General features: G+C 38.4%; 1 protein-coding gene across 1 annotated transcript in view; it reads right to left on the bottom strand.

Moving 5' to 3' along the window:
* Positions 1-23,923, bottom strand: part of LOC116304392 (uncharacterized) — a 70,437-nt gene that overhangs the window by 3,746 nt on the left and 42,768 nt on the right. The window contains exons 77-115 of the mRNA XM_089038061.1: positions 23,729-23,909; positions 22,986-23,167; positions 22,280-22,466; positions 21,807-21,988; positions 19,227-19,404; positions 18,751-18,932; positions 18,324-18,495; positions 17,712-17,893; positions 17,331-17,508; positions 16,629-16,810; positions 15,601-15,775; positions 15,051-15,232; positions 14,434-14,611; positions 13,900-14,081; positions 13,382-13,556; positions 12,915-13,096; positions 12,636-12,801; positions 12,037-12,218; positions 11,451-11,625; positions 11,005-11,186; positions 10,519-10,693; positions 10,074-10,255; positions 9,273-9,639; positions 8,898-9,164; positions 8,024-8,205; positions 7,687-7,861; positions 7,280-7,461; positions 6,876-7,014; positions 6,679-6,797; positions 6,291-6,444; positions 6,026-6,207; positions 4,161-4,332; positions 3,567-3,748; positions 2,941-3,115; positions 2,314-2,498; positions 2,050-2,197; positions 1,329-1,510; positions 581-725; positions 17-198 (exon numbers count right to left, since the gene is read on the bottom strand). Coding sequence (XP_088894187.1) covers positions 17-198; positions 581-725; positions 1,329-1,510; positions 2,050-2,197; positions 2,314-2,498; positions 2,941-3,115; positions 3,567-3,748; positions 4,161-4,332; positions 6,026-6,207; positions 6,291-6,444; positions 6,679-6,797; positions 6,876-7,014; positions 7,280-7,461; positions 7,687-7,861; positions 8,024-8,205; positions 8,898-9,164; positions 9,273-9,639; positions 10,074-10,255; positions 10,519-10,693; positions 11,005-11,186; positions 11,451-11,625; positions 12,037-12,218; positions 12,636-12,801; positions 12,915-13,096; positions 13,382-13,556; positions 13,900-14,081; positions 14,434-14,611; positions 15,051-15,232; positions 15,601-15,775; positions 16,629-16,810; positions 17,331-17,508; positions 17,712-17,893; positions 18,324-18,495; positions 18,751-18,932; positions 19,227-19,404; positions 21,807-21,988; positions 22,280-22,466; positions 22,986-23,167; positions 23,729-23,909 — 7,080 coding nt within the window. The remainder of the gene's footprint in view (positions 1-16; positions 199-580; positions 726-1,328; positions 1,511-2,049; positions 2,198-2,313; positions 2,499-2,940; positions 3,116-3,566; positions 3,749-4,160; positions 4,333-6,025; positions 6,208-6,290; positions 6,445-6,678; positions 6,798-6,875; positions 7,015-7,279; positions 7,462-7,686; positions 7,862-8,023; positions 8,206-8,897; positions 9,165-9,272; positions 9,640-10,073; positions 10,256-10,518; positions 10,694-11,004; positions 11,187-11,450; positions 11,626-12,036; positions 12,219-12,635; positions 12,802-12,914; positions 13,097-13,381; positions 13,557-13,899; positions 14,082-14,433; positions 14,612-15,050; positions 15,233-15,600; positions 15,776-16,628; positions 16,811-17,330; positions 17,509-17,711; positions 17,894-18,323; positions 18,496-18,750; positions 18,933-19,226; positions 19,405-21,806; positions 21,989-22,279; positions 22,467-22,985; positions 23,168-23,728; positions 23,910-23,923) is intronic.

Here is a 23,923-nt window from a genome sequence, read left to right on the forward strand (position 1 = left end):
TGGTACTTTGACTTACTTTGTCCCATTGTCCATGGTTTTCAGGTTGACGACTTCCATTCTCTCATTTAGGTTTTTTGTCTCGTTTTCGTAGCTTTGTGCTCGTTCAGAATCGACTATTTGATCGTTGAGTAGTTTTCTGCTGAGGGAAATGGCTCTGTTGAAGGTTGGCTCGAACGATGCGATCTCTTCCTTTAATTCCTGAAAAAAGGTTTTGTTTAAGAGAAGAGTTATTTCATTACATTCCGCCATACGAAAACAACGATATTATCAACAGCACTATCATTATAATGTATCATTATAATGATCACCACTATCAGCACCGGCAGCACCACAGTTACTAACATAATCATTATCATTATCACCACCATCATCACCAACATCATCACTAGCATAGTCTTTGCAATCATCATCATTATCATCACCATCACCATCATCATCATGTTTTATCATCATGTATCATCATTATAGTCATCATCACTACTGCAATAATCATCATCACCATCACAATAACCATTACCGTCATCAATATGTATCACCATCATCATCATCATTATCGCCACCATCACCATCATCAACTTACGCTATGGTTAGTGTGTTCTTCTCTTAACGACGCGATATCATCCTGATTAGCTTGAATCGAATCTACTTGTTTCTCTGTATCGTTCAACCAATCGTGAATCTCTTCCATCAACTCTTCGTGCAGGACGATCAAGGTCTGCGTCAACCTGTGCGTCAGAAAATAAACCAAAATAATTCAGCTTACGGATGTCAAAAAAGGTGAGTTTTTGAAGGCTTTTTCGCTTCTCTTTGAAGCCCAAAAACAGATATCATATCCTTCTTACTTCATCATATCCAGAGACCACCACGTGGCTGATAAAAGTCAGGGTACGGCTGACTCACAGATGGAAAGTTATTTAGCGTGTTAGGTTATGCGGATGGAGGAAAACCGGAGATCTTGGAGAATGGAGAAAAACCTTTAAATCAGGGGAAAGACCTAACAAACTCTGCTCATTTGTGATGCCAAGTCCAGGAATTAAACCTGAGACCCCAGAGGTGAGAGGCGAGTGTACTACCACTACACCACACTTGATTCACTAATGTATGTGAAGTTGAGTCCAGGAATCAAACCTGAGACTCTAGAGTTGTGAGGCGAGTGTACTACCACTACACCACCCTTGGTTCACTAATGTATGTGATGTTGAGTCCAGAAATCAAACCTGAGACTCTAGAGTTGTGAGGCGAGTGTACTAACGCTACACGACTTTTGACATGTATTTATTCTCACTTTAGGTTGAAGGAGAGGGAGAAAGAAACGTCTAAACCTTTACCTTTTCTTGTTTTCATCATGAGCAGTGTTTACTCTGTCCATGGTTATTTCTAGTTTACTGATCTTGTCAAGGATCTGTTGTTCGTCGTCGTCGTGAAGCAGTCCTTTCGTCTTGCTGTCCTGCAGCTGGATCTTCAGTTCTTCAAGTTTTTTGTCTTGTTCGGTCATTTGATCTTCTAATGACTGCGGGTGATTACAAAGAGAATGAATGAAATTTGTTAAGATAATGGTTAGCATTATAATATTATTAACACCAATATTATCATCATCACCTTCACCATAATTATCATCATTATCAACCTTACTATTATCACCATCATCATCATCATCACCATCATCATCACCATCATCATCATCACCTTCATCATCATCATTCTCATCAACCTTACTATTATCATCATCATAATCACCGTCATCATCATCACCATCATCATCACCATCATCACCATCATGTCATCATCACCTTCGTCATCACCTTCATCATCATAATCACCGTCATCATCATCACCTTCATCATCATCATCATCATCATCATCATGACCATCAACATCACCACCATCATCATTACCATCATAATCATCCTCATCATCATCAACATCATTGCCATCATCATATAGCCATCACTATTGATTTTCACCATCGTCATCATTTACCTCGTCATCATCGCCAAGCATCATAAGTGTTACGATCCCCATCCTCATCATCATCACCAATTAATTTACCTGTAGATTAGCTAATTGTTTCTGCACTTCTCCGACATCAGCACCAACATCACTAAATTCCATTTCCATTTTCTCCTCTATTTCATTGGCATTAAAAGACATATTCGACAGGGAACGATGGAAGTATTTACTAGATGCATTTTTGATCCTAAGAAACAATCAAATCATTCGTATATCAGTCGTGTCCAGTCGTATTCAAGTCGGATACTTTCGTACAATACTCGTAACAACTCGTAATCATATATATATATATATATATCCTACTTTGTTTTCTTTTCTTGAGCAGATTTCTCGATGTCACCAAGGCGTTTATTGAGTGAGTCTAACGCATGGTGAACTTCGCCTTCTTCGTGAGAGTCAAGGGTTTTCTGTCCGACCAGATCCTTGCCAGAGTCGGAAATGTTCGACATGTGCTCGTTAAAGACATCGTCTACTGCGCTTTCGAGTGACTGTGAAAGGAATAAATAAAAATCATGGGATGAGAATCAGCAAATAATGTTTGGAAAGGTTGCTCTTTTAAAATCATGAATTTTTTTGTCGCAATTTCTTGGAACTTTTGTGTACCATCATCGATATCATCAACACTACCGATGGTGGTGGTGATGATGATGATAACGGTGAAGGCGGTGGCGATGGCGATGGAGGTGTGATTGTAGTTTTGGTTTTGGTGATGGTAGTGATGATAATGATAATGATATTATTGGTATTATGATGGTGGTGATGATGAGAGATGTAGACAGTCGTAGAAGACAATAATAATGAATAGCTTTACCTGTTTTGGTTTTGGTGATGGTAGTGATGATAATGATAATGATATTATTGGTATAATGATGGTGGTGATGATGAGAGATGTAGACAGTCGTAGAAGACAATAATAATGAATAGCTTTACCTGCAGCTGTTCCGCGCTCTCGTTGATGGCAACAAAATCCGTCTCGTCCACATCACTGTTGATCTTCCGGTGCGCATCAGTTAGAGTGTGTTCGAGTTTCAGCGAATCATCTCTCCACTTCCACAGGCGACTATCTGAATCCTTCTTTAGATGCTCAAGGAGAGCTGCATCCAAACTGAATGATGATAATAAGAAATATAAGGGAAATAGTTACATTCTGTTCTCTATAATAAATGATGAGTCCTATTGGAGTATACTATCACCTGCACTTGGGCGAATCATAAAATAAATAAATAAATGATGCTAGCTTTCGTCTTGCGATGTGGTGAAGTTTATGATGATGATGGCGATGTTAATGATGATATAATAATGAAGATGATGAAAATATATATGATGAATCGATATATGATGATGACGAGGCGATGATAATGATGATATATGACGATGACGACGACAACGACGATGATGATAAATGACGAAGACGACGACGACGACGACGATGATGATAAATGACGACGACGACGATAATGATGATATATGATGACGACGACGATGATGATAATCGTGATGATGATGATGATGAAATACACAGAAAATCAGCTCATACAACACAGTGTGCCACTCACTTGTCCTGTCTAGTTTTCATACGTTCATTGATGCCTTTCCATCGATTCTGCAACACATCTCTAGTCTTTTCTACTCCATCCATATCAGCTTTGTCCAGTCTACCACTGTCTATCAGGTTTTGACTCTTCTCGAACGCCTTATCAGCTTGAGGTGTGTATTCATCTACTTCTTTTTTGAATTCCTGGATTAAATGGCCATATGTGAGGTGAAATGAGAAGGGAAAAAAGAGGAGAGGAGGAATGAATGAATGAATGAGCTTTATTTAGTCACGAAATTTCATCAGTTGTGATAACTGGTTTACATAAAAGTCGTGTATTAAAATCTAGATATGTACATCATTATAAATAAAAAGATAGTATATAAAATAATAATATATTAAGATTTACATTATTGTAGTGTAGTCTATGTAGTTGAATCAAAAGTGAGGTAAATCGATCACTCGGAACCACAAGAAAAAGCAAGAACAGAAAAGTTTTTAATCTTGTTCCTAAATGTTGGGAAAGACTTTAAATTCTTAATATCTGTCGAAGAAGAGAAGGAGAAGAGAAGGGAAAGGAAGAAAGGAGAAGAGAGGAGAGGAAAGAGTCACATACCTGACAGTCTTTAATTTGCGCTTGCAGCGTCTCCACATCGGTACCAATCTTCTCCTCGTCCTTCTGTAGCCGCTCGCATTCTTTAAGGAACTGGTTCATAGTCTCACAATTCTCTCTCCAAGCGTCAAATTCCTGGTACTCATCTTCGATCTCCTTTGCCAGCAGTTCAAGCCTTTAAATAAACAAATAGAACATTTAATACCTCACTCTAAGTGTATGCTTTTGTGTTCGTTCAATGTCTTTTCGTTAGAAGAAAGCGCTTGAGCAAAAAATCTCAGGTTAAGGTTTTTAAAGTTTTTCAAATTTCTTTTATACGTAGGCATGTGTTAAATCATAAAAAGAATTGCTCCGTCTGCGTGTAGATTTTGATATTATATTTATGTTTACTTCAAGTTGTTTGCATTTGTGCAAAATGTACATATTGATAGTTGAACTTGCATTACAATATTCGTCGATTTAAGTCCAGTTGATGCAGAATTTTAGTTCATTAAAAACTCGTTATCCTTAAACCTTGTTTATTATTGCGATAAATGTAACGTATCTGGCAGTTATTAGAAAATGTCGGTGAAAATCAAAGTTTTGGAAAGTTATAGTGAATTTAATCAGAGGTTGGTTCTCTGGTACACTACAACTCTATCAAGGTCATCATTTCGTAGACATATTTTTGTCTTGGCTTCACTAGTAAGGTATGGCTGGGAACCGTTTTTTGACCTTGACATATTGAGTACCCTTTGGATTAATTCTAAGCCTCTACGATGAAATAAAAATACTATGACACTGTAATACATAAAGGAATTCAGAAGCATAAATAGCTGTTTCCTTTTGAAAATAATAAGCCACGTCTATGAAAGCTAAGACTGAAAACAGTTGCCTCAAATAGTAGAATATACTATTTTGAACTTCAGTTTAAAAACTTTTTCAAACTTATTGTAAATGCAAAATAAATGATCCACGTTTTCTCCTCAGAGACTAATAAGAGGTCCAAAGATATAATGCAATATTGTTTCGTAAAAAATCCAATACATACTGAGCATTATTTTCGAACAGTTTGTAAAATGTTTCTTGAATGTTCACACAACATTTAAGGCAAGAAATGGTATCAATTCTGCAGGACGTGAGCGAGAGTTCACTTGCTTTTATCGTTACCTATACTGCATTAGTTGAGCCGTTGCTGCAGCTATCTCGATAGAACTGGTCAAGTCTTCTTCATCGTCGTCCATGATGCCTGGTCTAGCAAGACCTCACGATATTGTATATGGTTTGTTAGCACGAACAAGAAGGAAAGACCGATTTGTGTAGGATTTGAAGCCAGTTACACGAGAATGCGCCGGTAAGCAAACACGGATCGCCAAGAGATCTTAATGTCTCTCGCAAAAATCAATATTGATTTAAGTGAAGGTTTCTGTCAGTCACATTTAATTTGAGAAGGCAGGAACTTCATGGAAAAATGCTGACAGTTAATATGGTATTAGAGTTTTTATGTGTCATAACTATGAATAATTATCACATAAAGTGCAACCGTTGTTTCAAATATTTAATGTATGTATTATATATGTATGCTAATATTATCATATTATTAATTATTAATTTATTACTAATAATATCCATGTTTCTCCAAATTTATATTGCTAAGCTAATTTGAAATTCAGTTTATACTGCAACATTGGATGAAATAAATTATCATTATCGTTATTATTATTAGCATAACATCATCATCATCGTCATCATCACCGTCATCATCATCATCATCATCATCATCATCATCATCATCACCATCACCATCATCATCATCACCATCGTCATCATCATCGTCATCATTATTATCTTTATTATCATCATCATTAGTAGTAGTAATAATGTCTTACCTATTTTCCCTTTCAATAACTTTAAAGTTCAGTGTATTCCACTGCGCATTCACAGCGCGCATCTCTCCATCCACCTTCATGATGTTCTGCTCTTCTACGTCACGACTGGCGGTGATTGTGTTACAAGAATCAACGATCTCATTGGCTGGTCGTTGAAGTGACGACACCTCTTGCATTAGATCCTAAACAAACAATAGGATTATGAGATGGCGTGACTATAGGAAGTCAATAGCTTTGCGTAACAATGTGAAGCGTGAAGCGTTACCTCGTGTTCTTCAAATTGGATAATCAGGCTGTCAAGATTTATGCCTGTTTTCTTTGGTTTGCGCCCAAAGCCAAATACTCCTTTGATCGCTTCGATGAAAGACCATTTGCGGTTCTTCTTGTCTCGCTGGATCCTCTGTAACTTAACGCGTATTCTGCGGAGGGAAAACGCGTTTTACATTGGTGAAAATGTAAAATGGGGGAAAAAGGATGAGTCGTGGATGAATGGTGGATGGGTTAGTGGTGAATGGGTGGATGGGTTAGTGGGTGAATGGGTGGATGGGTTAGTGGGTGAATGGGTGAATGGATGAATGGATAGATGACTGGAGGGATGGAAGGAAGGAAAGGAGAAAAAAAAGAAAGGCCGAAAAGGCCTATTGTATTCGTACTTAGCAAGTTGTTCATTGGACGTATCTACAGTTGGTCTCCATTCAACAGTTTCGTTTTGATCAACTCTTTCAATCAATTCGTCTGTCAAGTCAACCGACGAAACAAGCTTATCCTCCTTCTACAAACATAAACAAATCGATAAGTCATCGCAAACTAATCAATCTTTAATCGGGGTACTTATGAAACTCGAGCTTACCAAGGGCCACTTCGCTCGCTGTTCATCGAGGTTATTGTAGGATTTCTTTATGGATTTTTTAAACCTGTCGAGCTTGTCGTCCCAGTCGCCAAGAAGTTCCTTTTGCTTCCTTTGCAGTGGAGGCAATTGTTCGACAATACTGAAAGAAATTATATTACATTAATATTTTATCATACAGTGGTACCCAAATCGTCCTTGTTTTACGAGGGTAGCACTAACTGCTATTTTCATAAACATGCGAACTCGTTAGCTGAGAGCTGCACGCTGAAATTTAGTTCCGACTGATTACTTTGGTCGGTGGCTAACAAACCTGTTACCCTGTATTTTAAAAAACCCTCGAATCAAAGTAGACACCAAAAAACCTCTACCAATATGAGATGGTTGTACGAACATATTATCATTACCTTTCTACACGTTGTCGTACTTTCTCGTTGAGCCCATCCCATCTTTCTTCGCATTTTTCAGCATCTTTTTGGATGACGTCACTTTCGTCCTTCGACAGGGCGGGGTCTTTGGATAGCTTGTGAGCTGATTGGATGCATTCGGTGAATTTAGGGTCGTGATCTGCGATATCTTTTGAGAAATCCTGAAGAACAAAACAATGAAACCAAATATTAAGATAGGTTTCTCAGTGTAATTCAGTTTTTGATGTGCAATGTGCCTTTCCTACGCGGAAGAGAAGTTGGCTGGAACAAGAGATTGCAAATGTCGATGGTTTTGCTCTATCGACCGAACTACTTCAGGGAAGAAGGAGGGCTCTACCAGTCCTCCTCTGAATTTGATAAATGCGATTGGAATACGACAACTTTACCTTGAGTTCGTCTCGTTGTTTCAAGAGGGTTGGTAAGTCATCGGCTACTGGGCTTAACCTGTCAAACTGGTTATTCTTGTTAGTAATCCAGTCATTCAGGTTCTTGATATCAGCTCGACAGTCAATCAAATCGTTTAGTTTTCTCTTTTCCTTTTGACTAATTCTGTTTTCCACCCTGTGGTAAAGCGAAATACAACAGTTAACATATAATATCATAGTACTGGTTTACAATTGGTTTTACTGCCATCTTGGTGAAGCTCCCCATGCTTTCAGACTACTTCTATCATCCAACATGGCTGCCATGCCATTTTCTTATAAATCATTCATCTTCATTCACCTTTTCATTTTCTGTTCTTTAACGTTGGCCATGTTGTCCCATCGTGTTTTGACGTCCTCCATATCTTCATTCAGAGCTTGCTTGTCCTCATCGCTCAGGAACTGGTCTTCGGCCAGCAACTCGGATCTCCTGCTGATGTCATCATAGGTAGGTTGATACTCGACTAACTCGTTTTCCAGTTTCTGAAGAAAAGAATAAGCGTCCGTTGAATGGTTAGGAAAATATTAAATGAAATTTTTAGCTAAGGTAGGACTGATTATTTTCGGACTCAAAATCAGAAGCGTGGTTAGTAAAAACGCAACTAATGCACACTAAGGATTCCTCTTGGCCTTTCTAAATCTCTATATTTTTAGGAACATTTTAAAACTTTTTTATTGATTGAATAATTGAGGACCATACTTCCAGACATCGAGTGCTGAACCGTCGTATGGCAGCGCGAAGCATTTACGGCTACGCCGGAGATTTCGACCCCGACACCGCTATCCCTGGATTTACAGACTGATCAGGAAGCTCGGCCGAAGCCTAAGGGAGAGGTTAGTTGGCCCCTAGTCCGTAGATGATTAACCCCTTGCTATGACCAGCATACCCGATATGTTGATTTTTTCGCTGATGACTTATTATCCATAGTTACTCCTTTCCATGTGGGACGCATTTTGAAAAAAAAATATTCATATATTTATGATAAGTCGGAGTAAAAATGAAAGGTTGAGGTTCCATTTTCTTATGACATTTTTAACATCCATCGATACGATGAGAAAGTGAAAACTGAAAAAAAATGGAATAGACATGCGCAGTGGCATTGATCTAAATACATCCCAAAACCTGCTAAGAACACGTAATTTGATTGGTTGATAAACCAAGCTATTTCTATTACCGTAAGTCCTTTTCTTTGTTCTTTTAAACCAACAAGATCCTCATTATCACTCTCGTCATCTAGCGTCGGCTCTCGTTGTTTTATCCATCGACGCACTGAGTCGGCGTCATCTCTCCATAGACCCAGTCTCTCTCGACTTTCTGCTTCTGCTTCAGCAAAGGAATCTTGCCATTGGTCTGGTGAGGACTCGAGTTGTGGCTCGCTTTGAAGCATGACTTCTTGTTCAAAGGGTATCGAGATTCGAGGTTCGTAAGTCATTTGGATGTACTACGAAAAATATGAAAATGAAAAATTCGAAGACAAATTGATAAAAAAATACTAAAACCTAAACCAACTAAAAGATTAACAATGCTAAACAATATCGTAAAAACAAACCTTGTTAGCTTCTTCTTCCTTTCTCTTTCGTTCTTCTTCTTTTCGTCTTTCGTCTTCTTCTCTTCGTCTTTCTTCCTCTTCTCTTCGTTTTCTTTCATCCTCCTCTTCTCTTTTTCTTATTTCTTCCTCTAATCTTTGTCGCTTGAGCTCTTCTTTTCTTATTCTTTCCTCGTACTCTTTCCTCCTTCTTTCTTCTTCTAGTCGTTCTCTTTCTTCTTCTTCTCGTTTCTTTCTTTCTTCTTCTTCTGCCTTCTGTTTTTCGATTTCTTTTTGTCTTCTCTCCTCCTCTCGTCGTTTTCTTTCGAATTCGTCTTTCTTCTTTCTTTCCTTCTCTTCTTCTTCGAGTTCTTTCAGCCGGACTTGGATGCTATTGAACAATTAAAAATATTCTTTACTTCGGTTTAGAAAATAAACACCGTCTCTAAACAACAACTACAACAACAATGAGTTTATTACAATATATACAAATAAATTGCAGTGAGAAAAAAACAACGCTGTACATTAAGACTTGAAGTAGGTAAAAGCTACACAGCTAGAAAACCCAATTTAGACTTGAAAAAATTCATTTTTTTACAAATATGGAAAAGAGATAGAGGCAAATTATTAATTCCAAATATGGAAGAGATGAAAATGTTACCAAATATGGAAGACTTCCAATTACCAAATATGGATTGAAGTCAGATTTCAAAATATGGGATAAACTCTATCGAGTATGGCAATGATATTCAATACTCGATAATCCCAAAAGTTTAATTTTCATAAATATCATTGAAATGGAAATCAAAGGTTTTCAGGACTTACTCGTCATGTCGCTTAGCAACGATATCGTCAACATTTTCCCAACGTTCTTGTAAAGACTCCATATCATCTTGTATCTTGTTGCGATCATCTCGTGCAATGTGTGTACCCTTCAGCAGGACGTTACCAAAATCGATGACTTCGTCAAACTTTGGTTGCTTTTTGTGAAGACTTTTTAACATCAGCTATTAAAGATACAACATTGTTCATTAAAATGCCGGCTTTTTTATTTTTAGAGCAAATTTAGCTACCGTGTTCGTGTATTTTCAGTGGCTGAGCAATGATCTCACACGTGATTGGTTGAAAGGATGCCTTCAAATTCCATTGATCAAGACAGTTCCGTTTCACAGACATACTAAATCTCCTCTAAGGGAGGCGTTTGACTCTCCAAAAGATGTTGCAAAATTCGAGCATTGGTTAAGGGGTTGGGAATGTACGGATTATCTACCTCGTTTTCTTTGTTTTGCTGCTGTACATTCTTGACGTCGTAAGCTATAGGGTCGTAAGACTCAACTTTCGTCTCGGCGTCATTTATCCAGTCGTCCAAAGGAGCGCTTTTTTGTCTCCATTCTTGTAGTTTTCTATTCTGTTCATTCTCAAGTACTCGCACTCTGTCATCCAGCCTAAAGTAACATGAAATCATTAAATCATTCATTTGACTTCATAAAATGTTGATCTTGGCCATCTTAAAAGGTAACCATAAGCCTGGAAGCCAAAACTAATTCACGCAGTATTAGAAACCATCTGGAGTCTGAGGAGATCTGGACCCGCAATCACGCGGGCTGGAGACTGGGAAGGTCTAATCCCGCAAAGATTTCTGGGACAACCACACGGGTATATGGACTGGGGAGAGCTAAGACCGCAAACATCCCCATCAACACGATACATATTTTTCTTTGGTTTGTTCGTTTTAATAAAACAATTAGTCACGTACTTTCGTTGTACGTTGTGGGCCTTGGTGTTGAGTGACTCCCAGTGTTCTCTGATTGACAGTTTCTCACTAGTCACCAGTCCCTTCTCGTTAGCGTGAATGCCCGGGTCTTCTATCATTGTTTCAGCAAGATCTTCCAGTCGGCGAACTTCTTTCTCGTAGACGGTGACTTCTCTTTGGATATCCTGTCAGGGAAAAAACAATTATTATTCAGTTTTTCAGATCAGATTCCTATTGGCTAAGTGCGTCACGTGATATTCTCTTATACGTCACACATCGTTTTACATTGTGATTGGCTCACACTGGCTCACGATATGCTCACAGGATATCAGCTTGTCACCTGTCATGTGACTTAATTAGAATTAATGTAAAATAAATGATGCCATATATTGAACCAATCACACCGCGATATCTATTGCAGCTCAACCAATCAAAACGCTCAAACGCACCTTCAGTTCTTGGTACTGATTCCTTGTTTTATCCACATCTGGTGCTACCGTGTCCAGGGATTTGATTCGTTGTTCCATATCAGCAATCCACACAGATACTTCGGTCTTTCGTGTCTGCCACTCAGAGAAAAGAGCCTTTTGTCTCTTGTTTAGTCCTTCTTGTTTCTCTTCCAAGCTGAAACAAGATATTTAATTAAGAAAGGTCTTTAAGTGGCCACTTTGTCATGCGTATGCGTATGGAGTCCTAAAGATTTTACGCGCAAGGGAAAGCGTAAAATGACGTGTCTTTAAGGAGATGCATTTAACTGATAAAAAGAAAGAAACTGTTTTGGGAGAGGTAACTCTACATGCGCATGCTAGAAAAACTAAAATCTAGTGCGCAAAGGATTCGGATAAGAAAGAGTTTCTTTAGAAAGTTTAAACACAAGGAAGCACAATTGCATTAAAGTAAATGTATGTGGTTAATAATTAATCGTTTTTATTGAGACTTTTGTAAATATTTTTTTATGTGTTCTTCTCGGACATCAACTGTACTAGCACGAAAACCGTAGTTGGGCTCCCTGTGGTTTATGCGGGTATTTTTTACCTTTTGTCTCTGCGTTCAAGTTCTCCCTTTGCTTTATGCCATCTTAGTTCCAGCACGTCGCACTGTCTATCGATGTGGCGTCGATCTTCAGTGCTGATGCCTGGTTTATCCATCAGGTCTTCGGAGTACGTCAGGAAGTCAGATACTTGTGAGTCAAGGGAATCTTTCTCTTGGTTAGCTTTCTGTAAAAAAAAAAAAAAAAAAAAAAAAAAAATGAATACAAAACTCGTTCAGTATAGAATGGCTATAAAATGCGTGGAGGTTGTTATCTGGATGCTTTTCTCGACTGGGCGAAGGGTTAACCAATGTCGGACCACGTGTAAATCCCTTAATTGTTTACTATAACTTTATCTATCCTAAATGCACAAGGACCTTACCATTTTCTGAGATAGCGAACATGATGCATTCTGGTCTAGCTTGAGTATAAACATTTTGCCCATCATGTCTTATATAGTGTTGTTTGTACCCAAGCTAGACCAGAATGCATCCTGCGCTATCAATCTCAAAAAAGGCTCATAACAATATTCATGAAATTTGAATCTCAAAATATATGGTTTAAAAAAAGTCAAAAGCATTAAAAACAATGATTTATATTTCACCTTCATTTGTCGTTTCTGTTTTTCTATGGCATCAGGGTCTTTTCCTATTGGTTCGGAGCTCAATTCTTCAAGGTTTTTTATCTTCGTTTGTACATTGACGAGCTGTGTGTTCCATCCATCCATCTCAGCTTGACCCTTCTGTAATTCTTGTAACTTTTCTTTCAGTCTATGAAAACATTTAAAGCAAAACACCTAAGTATCTCTCTCTCTCTCTATTTGCCATTATCCGCCACTTAGATCAATAGCTTTGACCTTGCCCTAACATCAGGGGTTTCTTACCTTGCTTGTTGGTTGTTCATCATGTCTTCGATGTGACCCCATCGATCAATGCGTGCCTCCTTTTCAATCTTGATATGGTCACGTGACACGTTGTCCATGATCGGGTCGGCGATGACCTCATCGGTATACTGCCCGTATTCAAACACTTTGCGTTTCTGGCTACGAACCTTTGACATTGCAATCTGTGAAACAAGTAATGCTAAATTTATATAGTGCAAGTGTCACGGTGAGCATATAGGTCAGCGGTGCTGTCGCGCATGCGCATAAGAGTAGAAACAGGTAAGTACTTAAATCATCTTTTTTCACAATACCGCTAACAGAAACAAACAATACGAACATACACGTAGTATCTGCCTATAGAGTGGTACTTCATGCATTCCGTTTGAATTGTCCTTATGCACAATACAGCTATCAAACATAGCATTGCAAAACCTCCACGGAGTATGTATCTACTAATAATGCTATACCTTGAAGTCTTCCATCTGTTTTTTAACGCTTGTCAAGTCACCGTTAATGGTGTCAGGCGAGCGAATATCTCGTTCACAGTTCGTTAGAAATATATCAAACTCGCCGGACCTGTATTCCCAGTCCTCCAGCTTCTTTCGACGACTTTCACGTAGACGTTTCGCAGTCTGTGCCAATCTGTTCAAAATAAAACATGGCTCTAAAAATAGCAACAGGCGTCATGCATTAATAGAACACGTGATAATTAACCTTGCCAAAATGCAAGTGTAGACATACTCAAGTCATGCCTTGAATGACCTCGAGCGCAAGCCAGTTACTTCAGTTATTTTTAGCTGTGATGCCAATTTATTAGTACCGTTTGGATCATCAAAAATGGCGGCTAATGTCACGTGACTTGGAGAAAATGCAATAATGTTTCCCTGTCTATCAATAGCTTGTGCATTCTAGCACTTGATTGGACGGTGTCAGTATTAGGAGTGTTTTGATTGGTTTATAGTTGAACCTTATAAGATTTTCTTACCTTCCTTTCCTCAGATCCACAAAGTCTTTGATTCTGTCCCATCTTGAGGTTAACAGGTTTAGCTGTCCCTGTACGCCGTCTCTCCTGGATTTAGAGTATTTACTGTCACTGATGATGTCTTGTCCTAAAGAAAACGTCTCGCCCATTTGTGTTTCATTCAAGTCTACTTGGTTGGCGAAAACCTGGGAGAAACAAAGATTTTTATGAAATGTCGAGACACCAGTTTTAGAACACACGCACACACATGCAAACAAGGCAAATCAGAAGGAAAGAATAACAGCAACAAAGAAAACCAAAACAAAAGCAGCAGTAGCAGCAACAACAACAGCAGCAGCAATAACAGCAACAGCAGCAGCAACAACAACAGCAGCAACAACAGCAGCAACAGCAGCAGCAACAACAACAGCAGCAACAATGACACCAACAGCAGCAGTAACAACAAGAACAACGGCAGCAAAAGCCACACAACAACAATGAAACAACAACAAAAACTGCAAAACAAAAATACATCAAAATCAACCCAAGTCTTATTACATCAAATTCTCGCTCTTGCTTTTCTACGTCTTCAAGCTGTGTGGCCAGTGGTTCATCAACTGTAGGCATCTTGCTTTCAAATTTATCGAGGAGTTCAGAGGCTCGGCCCGAACGAATTGTCCAGCGGTTAAAATCATCGTCTTGATCTTTTTCTAGCTTTCCGAGGTTATGCTCGAGCCTGAAGAAAAGAAGTATACTTAGCGATTTGTTCCTTCATATGACCATCAAATGTTATCGATACACAACCTCTGGGCTGATCTACGTCAAGGCACGGCTAACTCGCACATCCAATTTAAAGTTTGGTTTTGCGTAGGGAAGAAAACCGGAAAACCTCGGAGAAAATCGTCGAAAATTCAAGAGATACCCAAAGTGAGAGGCGAGTGCACTACTTCTAGTATTAATTACTTATTCACCATGGTTTCTTTGTTAGTGTTAATCGTTGCTTTATTTTGAAGAAATGGGTAATATTGAAGCGCCAAAATATTTGTCTGATATTTATTGTCTTTGGGTATCATTAAGGAAGCTACGCGTATACTGCATCACGTGACTAAGTCACAAAGGTTTGGTCCTGTCATAAAGCGCTCTACCCGCAGAAAAGAGCAGCATATCTTACTTACCTGGATTGTCTGGCATTAGCCAGGTTCACAAATTCATTCCACCGTTTGTTGCAGTCGGCCATTTCGTTTCGTACTCGAAGCCTTTCGTCTTCACCCAAGCAGGGATCTGCTAGTAAGTTACTGCTGAACTCGTTTAGGTTTGTCACCTTGTCTTGATAGATCGGCGCGTCACGAACAAAATCCTAAAAAACGTATTGTTATATGGAGGCGTACAGAGCAGTTATCGCATGACTGTGAATCAGTGCCGTAAGCGTCCCTTGCCGTGACCGTGACGTTTTCTAGAATTTTAATTGGCTGTTTTTTTTCTCGTGCAATGTGATTGGTCAAGCAGTGCCGTGACCTTGGCGTGACCGTGAGTCCGCGCCGTGTTCATACCGTGTTCCGGGTATTTGATTGGATGGAGAGTAAATTCTTGAGCAATGTGATTGGTCTGGCGTATCTCTTGCCGCGTCACGACCGTGTTCGTGCCGTGAGCTTCTCAAAGTCATACGAGAACTACTCTAAGTCTTTCAGTAACTGTATTCGCCAAGGAATGGTTTATGAATCTTACCTGTAGATTATCGATCTGGTCGTAAGCCGAGTCTACATCGTTTGCTAGTTTTGGTTCTGGTTTGATGTTTTCGGATGTCTTGGTGATCCACGTGTTCACTTGCTGTAATCCTTCTTGCCATTTACGAAGTTTGTCTTCCCGTTGATTTTCAAGCTTTCTGATCGTATCCTCAATTCTTTGAACAAAACAGAATTTTTTTAGGCAGTTTCTGTGTGTCCCTTTGCACCATCCTGAAAGGTAGTCGTGCCTTTGCATCGAAGCGAGACGAACGGTGAGCTTACAATGACAGAGAACTTTTTTAACACCTTGTACAATATTATTCACATGTCTCTATCATTTTAAAGTGCAAATGAACCCTTTGACAATACATTCAGTACTGGTTCTGCATAAAGTAAATAGTTGATTGGTAAAATATTTCTTGATTTGAGTGATGCGTCTCTAAGTTATGAAGGTTTATACTTCCAATATGTTAATGATGATGACGTCAGGTAAGGTATTTGAGTGTTTTTGTTGTAACTAGTAATACTAAATGCTGGCCATTTTGAAAATAAAAATTGTAAATAGCTTTCATGTAAACCATGAGTAAAATAATGATGCTTTTTAAATACTGTTTCTATGAACCAGTTCGATTTTGTATATTTGATTAAGCCTTAATAGACGTCACACTCATTAGCATATTGGAAGTATAAACCTTCATAACTTAGAAACGCATCACTCAAATCAAGAAATATTTTACCATTCAACTATTTACTTCATGTAGAATCAGTACTGAAAGTATTGTCGAAGGGTTCATTTGCACTTTAAGGTCACGGTTCGTCTCGCTTCGGTGCAAAGGCACGACTACCTTTCAGGAACTGTGAACGGCATTTATTCTATCATGATAAATTGGATTCAAATCTTATTCCAAAGGGAAATTTTATGGCCAAACTCAAAGAAAGAAATAAAATTCAAGGGAATGACCTGTGGATAGAAAAAAGAGATATCTATTAGTACCAAGGTTAAGAAATCTTAAGACCAAGATGGTTTACCTGTTTTGTTTCCATGTCAAGGATTCGTCGAGTTCTTCCCATCCATGCTGTAGCTCCTGCATTTCACCTTGTATCACAGTCTTTTGCTCCTCGTCCACTTGTGGTCCTTTCAGTACGGACTCAGCCGTTTGTAGTGCTTCGTTCACTTCTGACGTGTGGGATGACTTTTCGGCTTGGAATTTCTGGGGAACAATTCAACATTATTAAAAATAATTAACTTATAAAAAAAAATTTGGCGAAAGCTTTTTATTTGTTTGTTTCTGCCTTGTTTTATCAACCAAAATGGAGACCATGCATTATGTTTGTAGATAGCATGATATGATGTCACAGTTCGTAGACGGCATGTTGGAGGAATTAAACACCAGGATTGTACCTTACTGAACATACGGGACCCTGAAGATTTCCTCCCATATATAGGACACTTGCATTATGGCGTCATTTACCATCACTACCAGACTCCCTGCAAACGACCCATAGAGGCTTTGCACCATCACGTGATGGCAGCCATGACAGGAGGCATAACGATAGGGTCGTTCTCCCTTGGGAAACTGAATTCTCGTGTAAATTAGATTAGAACAGATTCAATTGTTCCTTCCTCCTGTAATGGTTGCCATCACTTTACAATGCCTTTCTTTAGCAGACATCAGGCAAGGTCCCAAAATGTCCGTTTAATAGAGGTACTACTGTATATGGTGGGCTTACCTCGATGTCCTTGCGTTGTTTCTTGACCGAGTCAAGATCAGGTGCAATAGAAAACTCCTCCCCATTCAGTCTGGACTGTGCCTGGCTGATCCACTTCCTTAACGGACCATACTTCTTCCTCCATGTTGTTGCCATGTCTTTGTGTTGTTGTTCGAGCTGGACAAGAGCATCTTGAATGCTTGAGAGTATCGAGAAAGAAAACATTGACATCCGTCAATACATATATTAATTTATTCCTCGTTTGTGCATTCATGCATCTTTCATTCAATCGAAAACTCCGTTCATGCCATTTAGTTTTATACAAATATTTGACTAAAAAAGGGAATAACATTACCACCGCGACAACAAAATATACTCATCCCGCATAGTTGCCATAGTTACCTCTCCTGTCTCCCAGTCAGTGATATGGACAGTCTGTTCCAGTCCCCATGCAGCTTCATCATCTTATCGTGTATGTCTTTTCTCTCGTCAGTTCCACACGAAGGATCGTCCAATAGCTGGTTGCCTTCATCGATGATCGTATTGACTTCGACTTGTTTCTGTACCAAGTCTTGTAACACGTCCTGTTCATACGGGATGTCAAGTAAGTCAACATCTGGGAGCAATTTATTCATCCGGGATATTACAAGTGTTGTCATCCGGGAATTTACATATAACATCATCCGGGATATTCAAAAACATCGATATACACCAACATTCGGGATATTTGATAAAGGTACTTTTATGAATACAATTTAATAAGAATACTAATTGTAAAAGACAACGTTTCGCTGTGTCATCTCGACAACATCATCAGGTCTAATGAAAACTGTAAACTGTACTATATTCGAGATATTACTAATGTTGTCATCCAGAAAATGAAATACATCCTCATCCGGGATATTTATTATGCAAACATAAGGGATATTGTATATACAAGAGTGGCTTGAACGAAAGACATTCATTTAAACGATGGGAGTCCCGCGGGAAATTACTTCCGGCACCATCACCTACCTCTGTCACACTCTGTTGTCTTTTCATGTGTCCAAATGAAGCCGATAGAGACACGGGACGAGTTTCTAACAGAGACAAGGTGTCGTCTATCCAGGCCTGCATGTCGTCACAGCGCTCGTGCCAGGTCACCAAGTCATCAAATTCTGAGGTGGCAATGAGTAGCTCATGGAGCCTGGTAATTAGAACAGACAGGAACTTTTATTACACACTACTAATGCATGATGGGTTACCATAGTATTAAAATGGCGCCAATCTATATCATCAGATAAAGTTATGGATGAAATTCATAGTATTTAGGACTGCCAATAGTTCATTCTGTTGTGATCACTGACCTCTATTTTCAGTTTGCAAGATAATTCATAACAACGGCTTTTATGCCAATTGATTATTTCAAAATGACATTCTGCGATTCTTTTTCTCCAAATACCTGTCCTCTTCGTCTTCTCCTTTGGTTTTGAAGGCGCCCCATCTTTTTGTCATCAACACCAGATCTTCTTTGATCTCCATTTTGTTTTCATCCGGTACATCATCTTTTGCCAGCAAGTCTTTGCCAAGATCGACGGTTTCTAAGAACTGTGGTTCTGATTCCGCAAAGCCAATGTTCAGCTCCTAAAACATTGTGTTACATTTGACTTAATAGACCTCTTTCCCTTGGAAATGCTTCCCAATTTCAGACCACGTGTCATTCTCTAGAGTACCATTCCTTTCTTTAATGGTTGCGCATGAGAAAATGCATGAATATGGATACAATTCAAACAAAGAATCTTATTCTCAAGAGAATGACACTTGGTCTGAATGGGAAAACATTACGCCCTTCAGAGGTCTATTGTCTATTGCCGAAACATCAAATAGCCTCTTATATCATTCAATTTTAAATCAAAGAGAAAAAAAATAACGCTATACCTTGATATCTTCCAGGCGTTCCTTGATCTCGTTTCTGTTTTTCAGTTCACTGGGTTGATCAAGTCTATCTTCAGCTACTTCCAGTCCTAAGTTAACCTTCCTAACTCTTTCCCGCCATTCTTCCATTAAGGGATGGTCGTTCTCACTTGATGGCTGCTGTTCGTACATGCTCTCAAGTCTAAAAATAGAACAGACGCCTGAGCATGCGCAGTATACATCTATTGTTGGCATACATCCCTTCCCATGAGTATAAAAGGACAAAAGACGTTGCCGCCATGCTAGTTGATATGACAAAAGACAACAAGACCAGATATTTTGCAAAGTCAACCAAGATGGCAGTTATGACGTCTAATGCACCCTGAGAATTCGCCACTTTCCATACACTGGCTCACTGGTAAAATGTAAAGCATTAAATCGAGGCTAGAAGGTTTAAATTTGAACTACCATGCAGCCTCGATTGAATGCTATGTGTTTGACCAGTAATCCGTCGTATGGAAAAAAGAAAATTGCAGAATAGTTTCAAAAATGCTTTTAATAACAACAAAAAACAAAAGTACGAATATGAAAATTGGATTTTACAATTTAACGGCACGCATCCCAAAATGCATTGCACAGCTATAAACTTAATTCTATGACGTCATACTTCAAGTAATTCTAGAATCAGAAATTTTCGTATGGGTTATCGTCAATAAAAAAGCTAACTAAAAAAGTTACGACGTCTTCATGGCATTTTGTCACTAGTTTTTTTAATAATGAATTCTAGTTCGGAAGTTAGCCTCATAAGAATCGTCAAAAAAGGCGTGCCAGAGGTTAATATTGAATACAAAATATCAAAGAATACTTATATTAAAATGTCAAATCAAAGACAAAGCAACCGAGAAAGTTGATCGACCAAGCGGATACACTGTGAGAACTTCAACGACAATCACTTGTCGATGATATAAATAATCAAAGCAAGTGAAATAAACCAGTCCAAATTTTGTAAACTTAAAAGACAGAAGCACATTCCTTGATCAGCTTTATTTATAGACGGGTAAATCAGAATGCTTCTTACTCCGCAGGCACTGCTAACGAAACGATATAATGGCTATTCTGGAATGGTCTTTCCCTGAGAACGAATCTTGATTATTTCCATAAAACAAGTATCTCGACGCACAACTCAAAATTCGTATATTTTTCACGCTTAAACCATTAAATGAATGAAACTAAAGACCTACGCAGAAAAGGTTCAATAAGTACAAGTTTGAGGAACTCTGGCTTGTCTGTTGTGTATAAAATAGACCGACATTGATATCAATCAAACTTTTGAACATTAATTACGGCAAATAATTAATTGTGTTAAAGAAAATCTTCTTAAAATCAAAACCATACACATCTAAAATATTAGGATTAATCATATAACTCTTTGTAAGAGTTTTTTAAGAGTTTTTTTTATCTTAAAAGATGACTGTCAGATTGGACAGTATATGTTGTTAGTACTACATATAAATTGATATACACTTTTCAACAACTAATTAATGTTAGAATATAATAAAGTTACAACTAAACAACAAAAAGCTTCAACCCCAACTTACTAGCTGCATAAATTGTTTGTCTGATGTGAAGTCCAGAAAATAGGAAGTGTTTTTCTCAAGAATTGATATCGATCATCCTCGCATGGTGTTTAAGGCTTATTATGATGGATGTACATGCATGAAACGAGAATAATAATCAGGCTTAATGACCCAAAAGAGTCGAGCTATTATCTTTACACCTCGATGACTTACAATAGAAGTCTTAGAGTCTCAAAGGTTGGGCCAAGAGTATATAAAATTCTTTTATTTTAGAAGAGATTGAGAACGGAATTTTAACAAAACAGTTAGTGAATTGCGTCAGACCTTTGTTTAAAAAGAGTTGCTGACAAGAAGTATGTTGAAGAGAAAAACGTTATTATGGGATGTTTACGGTGAGTGAACAGGAACCATGGATGACAAGATACAAGCTGAACTAATTATAGCAAGTAATCTGCGACTCTTAGGGTGCGTGTAATGTCATAACAGCCATGTTGGTTGACGAAAACAAAGCATTCCTCACAAGCTTCTCTTGTTAGATTAACCAACATGGTGGTTGAGTCATTGTTATTTATATCTCAACGGATTTTGAATCATGTGGTTGATTGTCATTGAATTTTGTATTTATTTTTCTCATACAAGAATTAATTAAACGAATTATCGAATAAAGAAAGAGAAAAATATAGCTAAAAGTAAAGGAAAAAAAGGAAAAACCAAAAAAAAAAAAGAAAAAGATGAGAAAGACAAGCGGGAGAAAAAGTCCCCGAAACGAAATTGTATGAATGGGTCAGAAAAAGACAAACAGACAGATAAGAGTAAGACAGACAGACAGATAAGAGTAAGACAGACAGACAGATAAGAGTAAGACAGACAGACAGATAAGAGACAGAAAGACAGATAAGAAACAGACATATAAACAAAAACAGACATATATACAGACAGACAGACAGACAGACAGACAGACAGACAGACAGAGGAATGGACTGACAAATCAAACAAGACATTTGATCACTGTTTTTCATCTACTTACGTAATCTGAATGATCTCAGCATCCTTCGTGACGTCATAAAGTTCATTATCAACATCTTCAAGATCTTTTTCCAGTAACTGCCTCTCCTCGTCGTCAAGGCTACCATCGTCTATCATACCCTTCCCATAATCCTTTAGCTCAGTCACTTCATCTTGAAGCTTGTCTAGGTCACGTGAGCACTCCTAATTCAGAAGAATAGATGTCACGTAATTAGAGCACATATGTTTACGCATTTCTTCAGGACGTGGGGAAATCAAAATCGAAATTGAAATTGAAATAATTGAAATTGAAATCAAAACCAAAATCGAAATTGAAATTGAAATCGAAATCAAAACCAAAACCAAAATCGAAATTGAAATCGAAATCAAAATCGGAATCGAAATCGAAACCAAAATCGAAATCGAAATTGAAATCAAAACCAAAATCGAAATCGAAATCGAAATCGAAATCGAAATCGAAATCGAAATACTAACCTTTGCTAAGTCAGTGCATTCTTTCTTCTCGTCCTTGTCTTTGGGGTCCTTTTTCTCGGTTGCCCTCAAGCGCTTCAATTTATCTTTTAAGCTGTCAATAAGATCTTGGATTTCTTTCCTCCAGTCGCGGTATTTTGCAGTCTTTTCCTTCTTGATTTCATCTTCTTCTTCTGAAAGTTTATTCAGCCTTGAACGAAAAAAAATCAAAAAAATTCAGTATTAGGACGTTTCTTGCTTAATATATTAAGACTGGAAACAGTTCCCTGCGCCATCTTGAAAGGTAGCCGTGCCTTTGCATCGAAGCGAGACGAACGATGAGCTTGCAATGATAGAGATATGTGAATAATTGTCCGAGGTGTTTAAAAAGGTCTCTATCATTGCAAGCTCACCTTTCGTCTCGCTTCGATGCAAAGGCACGGCTACTTTTTAAGATGGCGCAGGGAACTGTGAAGGGGGCTATTAGGATAAACAGCTCGGCCATCTTGTAATCACACGATGCCAAGCGAGAAAATGTTTTTTTTCTCTCCTGTGCATCGAGGGTTTATCCTCCGTGTTCTCCGGTTTTCCTCCTTCCGCAAAAACCAACTTCTAAATTCCAAGTCGATCTTGGGTTTTCACGTAGCATGGATCTGAGGGTTCCGTTCGAGATTGTCCCACTCTGTGATTACAGAGAAAACTGGTAGATTAATATACTAAGCGTACTTACATCCCTTTTTGGTTATCTATTTCAGTTTTCAGTTTGGACAGATCCTCTTGAAGTTGGTCCACATCATCTCTAACGGTATCCGAACTGTCTTTATCTAAATTATTCTCACTTAACAACGCGTGGCCACTGTTGATGCACGAAGCGACTTCAACCTCCACAGCTTCGAGTTCTTCCTCACAATCCTTCGAAAAGAAAATAGAGTAAAATCTCAGTTTCTTGGCTTTCATGTGACGTCATAGCCGCCATGTTGGATTACTTTTGCAACATCACCTTACTGGATTATATATCATGTTCTGGCGCTGTTATGTTTATGTCTATGTTAATCCCTTATGTCATCCAGCGTGGCGGCATCATCTCAAGTCGTAGTTGTCATGTTGGCGTCATAGCCGCAATCGTGATACGGTATTTATTTTTGGGCATGTGAAGTGCATAGTTGCTCTTTTATCAAAAATTTTTCACTCCGTTGACATTTCGACTTTAACTGTCGTGACAAAGGGCTCAATGTGACTACAAAATTTGACACTGAAATCCTTGGAAAAAATTCTTTGTAGGATTTTTTTCACGATAAATTTGCAAGAACCAAAGAATCCAAGTAGCATTGGCTATATTTACAGACAAACAAAACATCCTGCTTAAACCAGAAGTAACGGCTTCAATAACAGTTCAGTAAACTCTGATCCATAGAAATCCGCTGACTTAAGCACCGGGTCATGAGAACCACTAACTTCTCTGAAAAATCTTACCTGAAGCTCATCCATTCGGTTATCAATCTCATTTTTATTCCTTGGTTTGAGCTTGAACTTCAGGGCGCCGACTTTAGTTCGAATCCTATCGAGTAACAGTCGAGATGTTCGCTTCTTTACGTTCCATTTCTCAAGCTTGTTTATTCTTTGTGAATCAAACTGTTCAGCAGCATGGAACATTCTAGAAACAAGAAT

This window comes from Actinia tenebrosa, unplaced genomic scaffold, assembly GCF_029948245.1.
Source record: "Actinia tenebrosa isolate PJP-AT-01 unplaced genomic scaffold, QUT_ActTen_1.0 PGA_scaffold5__44_contigs__length_20552954, whole genome shotgun sequence".
Classification (NCBI taxonomy): Eukaryota; Metazoa; Cnidaria; class Anthozoa; order Actiniaria; family Actiniidae; genus Actinia; species Actinia tenebrosa.